Raw genomic sequence first — 13,037 nt, 5'->3', positions numbered from 1 at the left:
CACATGTGCTGGTGTTTCAGGCTCTCTGTTGCATTTGAGACAGAGGGACCCAACTTCTCTATCCTGTCCGCCGACACCTGAGACTCCACGTAGGGGTGCATAATTCATATTCAATTTCAGGACATTGGACCATTCAGAGCCCGTAAGTATTTGTTTATCGTATATAAACTCATTTGCTCTCGGGTTCTCTTTGAAATGAACTCCTGTCACCTGCAAAAGGCCCATTCCTCTGCGACTGTCGTAGAGCTTTCACACTCCGATACCTCTGATCAATGCCTAATCTATCGGCACATTCAGCAATCTCGGCTTAACAATCGAAAGTGGATTGCAACAGAGCATCGGGTACATTTGACAGCCACTGAGCAATGAACCAGTGTTGTAGGGGATCCTCCCATTGGCAAGCCTAGATCTCGGTACCTCCTCGGAGCGTACATCGCCGTGGAGGTGTTCGCAGGGTGCCCTATAATGGCTTTAACACTTCTGCAAATCATTGTGTCGATGCCATCTTGGATTTCAGCACGTAGCTTTGTGAGGGGAGCAGCTTTGAGAGGGTATGTAATACCCGGGAACACATATTGGTTGACAATGTTGACCTTCTGCTCGGGCAAGGTGACGAGCTTATCCAGTTATCTTATTTAACTTTGTCACCAAATCTTCGTTGAACTATAGTTCTCCCGAGAATCTGCATCCCAAATATTTTATGGTGTTGCCTTCTTCCATTGTTTGGATGCTATCTCCGTTCTTAAGGGAGAGCTTCGTCACTTCCAGCTATTTTTTATTTATGGCTGTATTTATCACTCTTTTGAGGATTCAATGCCAAACCGATTTCCTTGAACGTCCTCTGTACGCTGTCAATCACTCTTTCCGCAGCAATTCTGTCGCATGCTGTAACCGCCTGGTCATCCGCGAACCCTGTGAGGACCACACAACCTTGGTCACTATTGAGCTTATATCCATATTTACTTACAAAGTTTTGCTCACCCAGGTCGCGGTATAGATTGTCTATGGCCAGATTGAATAGCGAAGGCGACAAGGGGCCGCCTTGAGATACTCCACGCTTTACTCTGATTTGGCTTGTTGAGTGGGAACTTACATTTATTTTGATGTTATTTGTAGTAAGCAGAGCCGAAATCACATTTTTAAGATCCGGTGACACACCCCTCGCCTTCAGTGAGCTCACAATATGATCATGGCCAACATTGTTAAAAGCATCAACAACGTCGAGAAATACCACCGCGTATTTACTTTTCTTCCTTTTGCATTACTTTAATCTCATGATTGGTACTGCCAATTATTTTTATGATCTCCATTTTTTTACTGTTTGTCTTTTTTGTTTTAATTTCACATTGGTACGAAAATTCGTCTGTTTTAGTTGAATGGAGTAAAAGTGTACAAATCAGCTCATATTTGCCATAGATATTCTTTTGACTGCAATTCCACTGATCAAGTCAGGAATGAAATAAATACTATTTTAAAGTAAAATATAAAATAAAAGGCGAACATCTTAATTAAGATAAATGTTAAAATACTCTTAATTCAACCTCTTTTTGTATAGAAAAAAAAAATTATTTTTTACCAATCTGTACCCTTTTTTTTGGACAATTTATTCACATTTAACCTCCTAGAAAATGCTTTGAATATTATAAGAAAAAGCCATTTGCATATTTATCCTAATTGATCGGAAAAAATGTTTACCACCGAAGTCGTTATAAAAAATAATAATAATTTCAGGGATGAATCAATGTAATTTTAACATCTTTTATCATTACTTAATCTGCATTAGATCCTCTAAGTTCTGAAAAAAGGTTAATAATGATTAAAGTTATTGTCCTCATTTGCATGACAATAACTTTAATCATGGAAAATGAGCAAAAGTGTACGTTTTTAGTACACAATTATCTCAGTCCACACTAGTAATGTAACAAAAAATGCTTATTTATGTATTGCATATATATATATATATATTTAATGCAAATATAATTTTAGATGATTATTATTTTGATAATTGATTTCCTAAGAATATAAACCATTAACTAATTTAAATGAGACGAGATTCTAAAATCTATAGTATTTTTTTAAAAAGGTATTTTGGTATCAGATTTGTCCTCTCTAACAGGATGGATTTTCATATTAGGGGGTGTTACCAAAATTTACTGAAGTAATCTACATCAATCCTTATATTATAGGCACTACACATAGTTCTATATCGTCGTCCTCCTCTTTGAGGTGAAAAATAACGTGGTTGATTTTCTCCAATTCACACTCGTGGTAAATTAGTTATAGGATGAGTTCAAAATATTAGAAAAGTGGAAATATAATTGAACTATGTTACACGTGACAGGCCAATTTGGCAAACATTTTTCATCATTGTGTTAAGACGTAAACATTTTTGAAAAACGAATAGGTAACCAAGGATGTGAAGAATATTAAGATGGAAAGGAATTTAGTTTTGTAAACTGCCCACAGCTACGCGCACGATCTAGCGTCGGCCATGAGAATCCCTTCAGTTCGCCAACGCTGTCTGGAATATATCTGAAGCTCATGAAGTCCTATAATTTCTATCAAGATTATGTAATTATTTATTACCTTGTATATATTTATAAATAATTATATTACTCTATAAATACCAAATCATTGTATATATTATTAATAAAACGAATTCCAGAGACATCCTGGGGGAACCCAAATTAATTGACTATTTGAATGTCTTTGGACATGTAGAATACTGATCACTGGTGTATCCAGAGCACATAAAATCTCGTTGAGAAAAACATTACACTGAGACACATTAAGTTTTTAAAGTCTCCCTGCTTCCTTCAATACACTATTCCTACAATCACCCCACCACCCCCTTCCTGCGAGGTGGCAGGGTAGTTAAGGCCCCAAAAATCTTAGGAACATCACCCTACCTAAAGTCCTCTCTTCTCTTGTACCCCCTTCCCTTCCCCTACTATTTCTTTTCAACTTCTATCTCTTAATTATATTATCTTTCTTGATGAGGTGTAGAAAATACACCGCAGATTAATAATTGGAGAAGATGGTTGGAGGGGGAGGGGAGTCAGGTTGAAACGTCGGCATGAATAAATATTTTTTTGTTTATTTATGTTCTTTTTGCTGACCACACACCCTCCCCTCCCAAAAAAAAAATCACTGAGCAGAGGTTAAACAGGTTTGGCAGAGGTCCCTCACCTCCAGATATTACAGTAAGAGTTTCAACAGAATGAACATCTCAATACAAAGTATTTCACCAAGACCTTCAATTAACCACGGTAGAAAGAGGTAGTACTCAATTTGAATAATGTTTCTCCCTGAAATAATACATTTACTAATTCATGTCTATTTCTGTTTTAGAGGGTTCAGAAAAAATAAAGGTTTACTAGATTCTCTTTGAGTCCCTTAGAGGCTCTATCAGGATGTCTCTACTTGGTCAACAAGTATTTTCGGAGATGTTACTTCAATATCCTTCACCTTCCTTTCCACCATTACTAATTCTAAGGACTGATTCCCATTTTGCTTAGACCCTCACTAGTATTTTTTATTTTTTTTTGGAGGGAGGGGGGTTTCCCCCCTGTTTATCCTAGCTTCTCTATCCTGGCCTTTATATTATTCCTACTATCCGTTTAACATTGGAAACACATAATATGAATGAACACGTAGTATTGAGGCCTTTTGAGAGAACATATTAACCACTCTCGAAACAGTTTGATTATTAAACATGGAGGTTTTTATTTATTAGATAAATGAATATTGACAATTTTTATAGCCAACCATGCGCATATCGTATGAAGAAATACATGACCCACATGCCGAAATAGGGCTGACTGCAAATTATACCCCTTTTTCTTTTTTTTTTATAGATAAATACGGCACCATAACCAGCTACCTGAACAGATTTTGCCAAGTTGGAAGTCCCAATTCTCCAACCTGAAGGAAAACCAGCAATCAAATATCTTGAAAGTGAGTGAGAAAGCAATATCAACGAAAAATGCTTTTTGAAAGAGGGAGAAGGAGGAGAGCAAGGAATCTGTTGCTAGAAACAGACATTAGAGAGTTATAGAAAACATGAGAGAAGAGGGAAGCAGATAGTCGGAGTAACGTAAAGAAGGTGAGAAAGCAAGGTCGAAAAGAAAACCAGACAACTAAAAAGCTCATTTTGTTAGTCACGTAGGACTATTTCTGGTCAGAGACAAGTTCATATCAAAATCTAAATTTTGAAATTTAGTCTTAAAAATGAATCTTGATCTCTAAGAACCAGTTTAAAGTATTAGGCTCCATCTTAAAAAGGAATAAAACTAAAAAAGTAAAATTTTGAACAGTTGCATTTCATAACGAACTGGTTGCTGAAATTTGGCCTTTTCCAGAAAATCACTGAATTCTATTCTATCGGGTGATAATTATCACAACCCAGTAATCAGTTATTAACAATAATTAGTTATCAAAAGTAGGCATTCAACAAACAAAACATTTGTAACAAAGCAAATAAGTTCAGTCAAATTTGGCCCACACGACAGCATACCCTACAGAATGGTGAGTTATTATCCAGCCAAGATATAAGGCGAATACCCTTAGAACTCGCTAGAATATTCCTCAACTTCACCTTCTTGGCACTCTTCTTTTTCTCTAGCCTCATCTCTTCTTTCCCCATCTTCCGGGTCTTTCACATCTGCTGGCAACTCTTCCAAACCACCGAGCCATTCCATATCACTTGCAACCTCTTTTCGCTCATAATTTTTAAGGAATAATTAAAAAAATATATTTTTTAAAAAAGAAAATAACAACTAATAAAGTAAAGCTATAATTATACACAACCTGAACAATAGCTTGCCCCTTCCTCTGTAGTTTTAATCCTGGGTATGCCCTTGAAGAAATTATTTCAAGGTTTTGGATGTTTAATCCAACTTTGGTTTAACTTACTTGAAAAAGTTTTGATTGAAATTTATTTTCTTGAGACATTCAATCATGTCGTCGCTGTCAGAATTGTGCTGCATAAAACTAAAAATCACATAATCGACTGACGAGTTTTTAGCTTGATTCTCCAAATATTGTACAGAGTTCTTCTTAGAATACCTATAATTTCCAAAAAATGTGCAATGTAAATATGGTTGCAAAAAATATACAATGTAAACCTGGCTGCGAAGAATTACAATACAAAATTGAAACTTGGCACCATAAATTCCACAAAACTGCAAAATTTAAAGAGAACTTTGCAACTATTCGAAACAAAACACCTTTAAAATCACTTTGAAAGAAATTTGTTCCATATGTATTAAGGGGATGTTAATAATATCTCTCAGAAGCCCTAGATACTGGTGTTAATTCGTATCCCCAGTGTAACTAGTCCTCAAAACCTGTGTGTTAAGAAAGTATTCTAAAGCAACAATCCAAAAAATACATGCTAACCAAGTAAAGCCCAAAAGAGATTCAAAGGGAGCCTACTACCTTGTCTTGAGATCTTTTATATATCTCATAGGATAAGATGACATCGAGAGGTGTCCAAATAGTGTATTTATTTGGGCTCATCAAGGCCATTATGAATTAGATTGAAACTTGTTTTAAATCACTTTCTACACGAATAACTACTAACTTGTGTGTACTTTACTAAACCATTTTTTAATTTTAAATAAAATCTGAAATATTAAGGTTCTATTTGGGAAACATACAATCATATATCTTGGACCAAAATAACATCCTCTATAACTGATTAATGATTATGGGTATAAATGTACACATGGACACGATCATAAATCAAAAGAAAGAAGAAATCAGTTTTGAAAGAGGGATATTTGAAGAGTGAGAATGTTTTCTTATAATTTAGCAATAGAAGTGGGACATCATGAGGTCTTCTTAGACACTCATAGTAATTCATTTATTACGTTCTAATATCCTTTTTACCTACAAGCACTAGGTTCTGGGGACCCACTTCTATAGTGGTAAATCCTTAAAACAAAAAAGAAAGTAAATATGCTTTTTAAGTCAAGGAAGTGGTACCAAACTAATACTAGTTTTAAGAATATTAGAGAAAGATAATAAATCCGTTTGCAGATGAAGTACACAAAATTCACCACAATATTGGGATGCTAATAGTACAAAGTACATTTAGAACACTAATAGATATCAACTGATGGAGTTTTTAGGTTCCCAGAACTGATAAATATTTTTTTAAAATTTCAGTTTAACAAGGGCTACTAACACACTATCACTTTATACTGGACACTTAAAGGGATATACATAATAGGATATTCAACATCTCATTTTATACAAAATAACATTTATTAAAATTAATAAAAATTATAAAGATATTTTAAGCTAACAATATAAACAGAACCAATATTATCTGTAAATATCATTAAGTAACTTTTAAAGTTTTTATTTGTTTTACATCAAATCAACATACCGAATAAGATATACTGGCAGCCAGTGTCAGGCTAAAACTATAACAACAAATTATAAATCAATATAAAAACATATATTACAAAAAAAAAAAAAAAAATACAGATACTTGAATTTGTAAACATTTTTGTTTGAATGTTTTCTAATATTAAAGACTAATGAATCACAACCATTGTTCCACCATTAATTCACAATTCTATGTTACTGTTTTAGAGGTTATTAATACAATGTGATGACTAATCAAGTGAGCAACATAAAGTGATATGATTTCAAGAAGTTATTTTTTTTTTATGTTAAATTTTCTGATAATTGTTAAAACATTCAATTTCCATTCATATACAAGAATTTCTGTACATTTTTTTTTTCAATTAAAATAAATATTAATCTAATTTTTTTTTTGTTTTTTAATGTCGTTTAGATCACAATTAACTACTTGACAAGGGTACAAGTGAACATAAATATCTACTTGTAATACTAGAAACCATGATGTGGTGTTCATATGTCATGATTCAGATAACATTTCCTCAATAGTTTTGTCATCATGTAAAGGGAATCCAGAAAGTGCAGTATCACTTTCTAAGAATTCCCTCAGCTCTGATTCAAAATCAACTCCTACCCCAACACACGGTTCTTCTTCTCCGCTACTCTCACCTCCTTCTAATGATACAACACCCTGTTGAAAAAAACAAATAGTAATATTAGTAAATAACTATTTTAAAATAGTAAACACAATATAGATTCTTTTTGTAGGTAATATTTCAAATGTACCTACTTTATCATATATATATACTATATACTTTATCATATATTTACTATATACTTTATCATATATTTACTATATACTTTATCATGTATATTTCATGAGTTTTTTTAGTATGTGCACTAAAAAAAAAACTCATAAAATAGAAATAAAGTGATGGGCTTTTGTAATGAGTCTCAGAGTATCTCTATTACAGAGAAAAGTGTAGTTACTTTTATCATTTTAAGAATAACAGATCCTCATAAGCTTTTGTGGGATAGGTAACACATATACATCATTTCAGGGTCAATCATTAAAAGAATCAATAGAAAAAAAGACTAAATCAAATACATTCAAACCTGAATAAGCGGAACATTAGGGAGGACTTATAATGTGCCTTTCACACTGGTGATATGATAGAAATTATGAGCATAACCAGAGTGAACATTTTTTTCTCAGGTAGAATGAACAATTCTCTCTCATGTTTTATGAAAATAAAAAGAATCTACATTGCTGACATCCTTCATTACACTGGACCCTGGAGTGTAAGAGGGGGCTCAAGGACACTTACTTAAGATGAGTTATCATGAGAACTACTCAGGAGTAGTTCTTATGATATCACCAAGCAGCTTCCAATGTTATGTCTGAAGGAGAAATATACGACTTTAGCATAAGTTTCAGTTGAATTTCCTTCAGACACTTTTTTTTAAAAAAAGAGGCAATTCTCTTGAGGAGGAGGAGAGTGGTAGTGATAATTGGTTGAAAACAAATAAAGCTCTTTAAGTTATAAACTGATAGATAAAAAAGGTATTATCCACAAATAACTAACTATTGTGTCTATGCGACAGTTGTGCCATGGGTCCCAAAGTGCCCAGTTCAGAACATTACAGGTTTGATTCCCACCTGGAGCAGTTAATATTTATTTCTTGGCGGTCTTGAGAAACGAATCTTGACACTCCCACGTAGCTTAGTATGTAGTGACAACTTCAAGTTAGCCACCAGGGATTGGTAAAAAGGACCACAAAGCCCACTTACTAAACTAGTTTCCCCCACCAGTTTCCAATAGCAACTATTGTGTTTGGTACTGGAACTGGTATTGGTGGGGAGAACACATGGACCATTTGGTCTTATTTTACAAACCCCTAACCATTCTCTAGAGTTTGTCACCCCACCCTAACTAGAGCAGAAGAGTCAACGTGATCTTACGACCTTCACCTGAGGTCAAGGTCAAGCCTAGATACTAATAAATATAACTTACATGTTTAAGATACTGTAAATCAATTAACATAACTGTTGTAACATATGGTTTCAAGCAGCGGTATGTGAGAAGTAATAAAATTAGAACTGGACAGTGGCCAATAAAGGTGCCATGGTGAGCAGAATGGAATGGGAAATTAATCCAATTATTACCATTAAAATCATCTAGCAGTCTTTCCAGTACAACAGAAATGTCAGAAAGTAATAGACCCTATCTCTTGGAACTCCTAAGAGGCAGGCTAGCACTAGGTTCCCACTTTGGTTATATTCCACAAATTGAAGAACAACAAAAGTAAGTTATATCTCAAACCCCAGGAATTAATAAGAAAATCCTAAAGCTTTTTGGTCAATATGCCTCATATTTTATGAAATCTGAAATCCATTGAGAATGCAAAACATGATTCATGGTTCTTATATCAAACTGTGAAGTTACATAATATTATTTTATTCTAAAAATTTAAAATTCCTTGCATCAGAAGGAAATAATGGTAGGATCTGTGAGGATATCTTAACCCTTCAGGGATGAGCATAGCCATATGACAAAGGAGCTTTGAATCACCTTTTGAACCACAGCTTTTTATTTTTCTATCACGTTTTTTACTGAAAGTGGCAAGTCATACTGTTACTTCAGCTCATTTATTAGAATTAAGTATTTTCATTTTTATTATTAATTATAACAAAGTATGTATCGACAAAAATGAACTCAACTACAAGGTCAAAAATGCTGGTAAGATTTATAAATTAAATTTTTAATGAATATATATATATATATTATTAGTAACAAGGTCTCTCATCTATACACACGCACATTTGATCATAAACACACTACACACATGCACACAGACACACAGCTCATTGCGCCATCATCACACTGGATATGAGAAACACCTTTTACTCAATGAGATGGAGCTGCATTTTGGTTGCCCATCAGGAAATAGGTGTACCAATGTATTTCATGCAAATCATTATTCAGGGATCAAGGACAGAACCTTGATATATTCCACATGGAAGGATGTAGATGTGACTGGTGGGGTGCCACAAGGTTCAGTGCTGGGACCTCTGCAGTGGAACGTGATGTACGATGGATTCCTCAGACTTATGACTGCTGGAGAGAGCTAAGACAATGGGTTTTGATGATGACATCGTGGTGGTTGAGTTACAATACAAGAGGTGACCCCTCTGGGCTGGTATGGTAACCAGGATGCCACCTGGAAGGTGGTGAAGAGAAGATTGATGGTGTACTTACAATAAAGTAGAACGTTTTCCCAGGACTGAGGAAAGTATACGGCCAACATGCTGTGATAAAGTGACAAAGATGCTGGGATATAATGGCTAACAGAAGGTGGACCCACAGACTGATTCCCCATATCCAACCCAGGGTAGATAGGAAAAACTAAGAGGTTGACCAGTACCACCAGCAGTTGCTCATAAGAATTGGTCATTTAAGAGCCTACAATTATAGGTTTAAACTGAACGATACAGTGAAGTGTCTAGTGTGCCCAGCAGTAGAAGAAAGCATGGTCCATATGTTTTTCTCATGTCCCTGCTTCCAAGAAAACTGAAAATAGTTCTGTCAGGTCTATGAATCAGTGATAGCCTATAACATAGTAAAAACCAGGAGTGCTGGATGGCGAGTCAACAACTGGCAGTGGAGATTCTCGAGCTAGGAGGAGGAAAGGCGAGCCAGGAGGTAACCGATTACAAGCTAAGTGTTATGCAGCAATCATCACTCTAGATGTTAAGAATGCTTTTAACACAGCAAGATTGACCTGTATAATAGATGCCCTATGGACTATGGCAGTGCCAGCCTATCTTATGATAGTTCTCACAGACTAATCCAAAGATAGAATCCTGTTTTATCTTTCAGACATTGGCCAAAGGAGATGCAAGGTGACTGGTGGTGTTCCACAGGGCTCTGTAGTATGATGCGATCTTCAAATTTACAATACCGGAGGGAGCCACAGTTATGGGATTTGCAGTTTTAGTGGTGGCGAAGTACTTGGAAGGAGTTACCCTCATCGCTAACCAGGCTGTTGCTAAGGTCGAAGGTTGGCTGTCTTCGGTAGGTCTACATCTTGCAGATCACTAGACAGAGGTTCTCCTAGTAACTAGTAGGAAGCAAACTCAGTCCATCACTGTCATAGTGGGTAGGCACGAAATTCGTTCCCAGTCTTGCTTAAAATACCTAGGAGTCATGATCAATGCATGTCTCCACTTCAATGTTCACACGGAATACATCAGTGCCAAATCTGCTAAAGTAGCATCCTTAATGTCACGCCTTATGCCAAACCTTGGAGGTCCTAGGGAGAGTCGCAGAAGGCTTCTTGCTACTGTTGTCTCCTCAATTTGTAATATGCAGCTCCAATTAAGAAGGAAGCTACGGTTACCAAACCATATAGAAGACTGATGATTTCCGAAGATTTTAGAGTTTCTTTAAGGTCAGTAAGTGCTTTTCGGACTGTTTCCTATGAGGCAGTGTTCATGATAGCAAAAATACCACCTGTGGAACTTCTTGTTGAAGAAAGCAGTAGGCACTATGGAAGACGCTTACATGTTTTCAGAGAAGAATAGTGGAAAATAACCATCGCCCAGAGGCAACAGCGTTTGGAGGCTGCAAATTCCGGGAGGTGGACTCGGAGGTTAATACCCGATGTGGGCTTGTGGTGTGGTCACCAGCATGGTAAGGTGGATTTTTATGTAACCCAAATGTTAACAGGACATGGCTGCTTTAGAGCATACCAATACCGACTTAAATTTGACAACAGCGCGGAATGCCCTGCATGTCAGACTGTCAAGGAAACAGCAGAGCACGTATTTTTCACATGCATTTGCTTTACAGAAGGGAGAAGCTACTACTAATATGCCAAGATCAGACCAGCATTGGGACGCAGTAAAGAGATTCACCAGTCGTCCTCAAGAGGTTAAGAGGGGAAGAGAGCCAGAAAATCCGATTGCCATGTAGATTAACAAGAAACTCAAGTAAAGAGAAAAATGAGGTGGCACTCAGCCATTTCCCTCCTTGAAGTAATGCCTAATGGTGGTCCCATGGAGAGGAATGAACCGGTGGTTGTAGTGGGTAAAAATCCCACACACGGATAGGTACGGGCCTATCCGTGTCTTTTGAAGATTTCCACCGACCCTCGTAAAAAAACAAAAAAAAACACACACACAATGTAATAAAAAGTAAAACACAAACACTTATAAAAAAAAGGAAGAAAGAAAACAGTAGATTACTTACATCAACAGAATTATTCAAAGGCAAAACTGTATTAGTGGCAGTAGATACAAGGGTTGTTTCAGGAACTATTCCCATTGCCTTTCTAATTGCAGGAACAGGAATTATAGCTCCAGGAGGTACTTGTTTTGCTAACTCTGTCAAACTTTCTGTAATTTTCTCTGCTGCAAAAAGAAGAACATATGTTCAATTAGATGGAACAACCAAATAAAAAGTAATGTAAGTTAAAGGAACTTCAACTAATAAACATATAATTTGAGTGATGCCAAGAATATTAATTTGGGGTACTAATTCAATCCAATTTTTGATTTTCAAGCAAAACATTTTCCTAGATTTTTTTTTCTTTAAATAGCAAAGAAAATGTTATCAAGCATAGTCTTGTGTGTATCTTAATTTACCAACTCTATTAGGCTTGAGCAGAGTGACTGTTTAAACCATATCCTTATGTTTAGATCTACTGCTAACAAATGAAACAACTTCTGTTCTGAAACTGTTAGTAGAAACTAGTGTTTTCTTCAATAAATATATTATTATTATTATCGGTGCGACAGACCGTGGAGGGTCATCAAGGCCCCGCATGATATACTCAGTAAATACATCACATGTTTCATGACGTGGTTTTCATAGGGCGGGTTCGTCACTCCCACACCTATTTTTGTGAATGTCACCCATTGGCTAACAGGCCTCACAAATACCTGGGGGGAGGCCGTAAGTGAGTATTGTATAATTATATGCTTGAAAAAATCCCGGATAGGGCCGGGGACTTGAACTCACAACCTTTGGGTTGGCAGACAGGTGCGTTACCACGCTACTACCGTCCCCCCCCCCATAATAAATATAACAATAACTAATTTCTGAGAAATGGTAAGTCAAATGATAACTCATCCATTCAAAACTTATGATTTGCACATTTAGTGTATAGTGATGTAGACTAAATGTCAATAGAAAGGGCTGCTAAAAACTGTTTATTGGATGATTGTATTACATCCTTTTACTTTTAGAATTTTCCCAAGAGCTAACTCAAAATGATGCACTAAACACAAAACATCAAATCATACAATTATCATAAAATATAACCTCTTCAAATAATTGTAAGAGGTCAGTACATGAATTGGAGCCTGGAAACATATATTTTATTATAAAATTAATTGACACATATCAAGAAACTGCAACCTACCCAAAATATTCTGAGCCTGAGCAGCCTCACCAACTTGATTATTACTATATATATTTTTTTAACAAAGAGAAACATCATTATTTTTTGTAATTAGATCTTCCAGTAGAAGATATTACTTTAAGAAGATTATTGTTTTAATTAATAATCAACAAGATTAAGGAAAAGCCTTTGAACTAAAATAAGCCCATATTTTTGATAAAATTATATAATAATAAAAACATCAGAATTTTATTTTATAA

At 35.5% G+C, this 13,037-nt stretch overlaps 1 protein-coding gene across 2 annotated transcripts in view; it reads right to left on the bottom strand.

Moving 5' to 3' along the window:
• Window positions 1–6,248: 6,248 nt before the first annotated feature.
• LOC106684682 (bromodomain-containing protein 7) overlaps window positions 6,249–13,037 on the bottom strand; it is a 31,343-nt gene continuing 24,554 nt past the window's right edge. For both annotated transcript variants that reach the window (XM_067050364.1, XM_067050365.1), the window contains 2 exons: window positions 11,625–11,785; window positions 6,249–7,063 (listed from right to left, as the gene is read on the bottom strand). In XM_067050364.1, coding sequence (XP_066906465.1) covers window positions 6,893–7,063; window positions 11,625–11,785 — 332 coding nt within the window. In that variant the 3' untranslated portion in view covers window positions 6,249–6,892. The remainder of the gene's footprint in view (window positions 7,064–11,624; window positions 11,786–13,037) is intronic.

The sequence above is a fragment of the Halyomorpha halys genome, unplaced genomic scaffold (assembly GCF_000696795.3).
Source record: "Halyomorpha halys isolate HHAL.00 unplaced genomic scaffold, Hhal_1.1 Scaffold601.1, whole genome shotgun sequence".
In the NCBI taxonomy this organism is placed as follows: Eukaryota; Metazoa; Arthropoda; class Insecta; order Hemiptera; family Pentatomidae; genus Halyomorpha; species Halyomorpha halys.
Note: the sequence above shows the minus strand (reverse complement) of the source record. Positions and strands in the feature narration are given on the sequence as shown.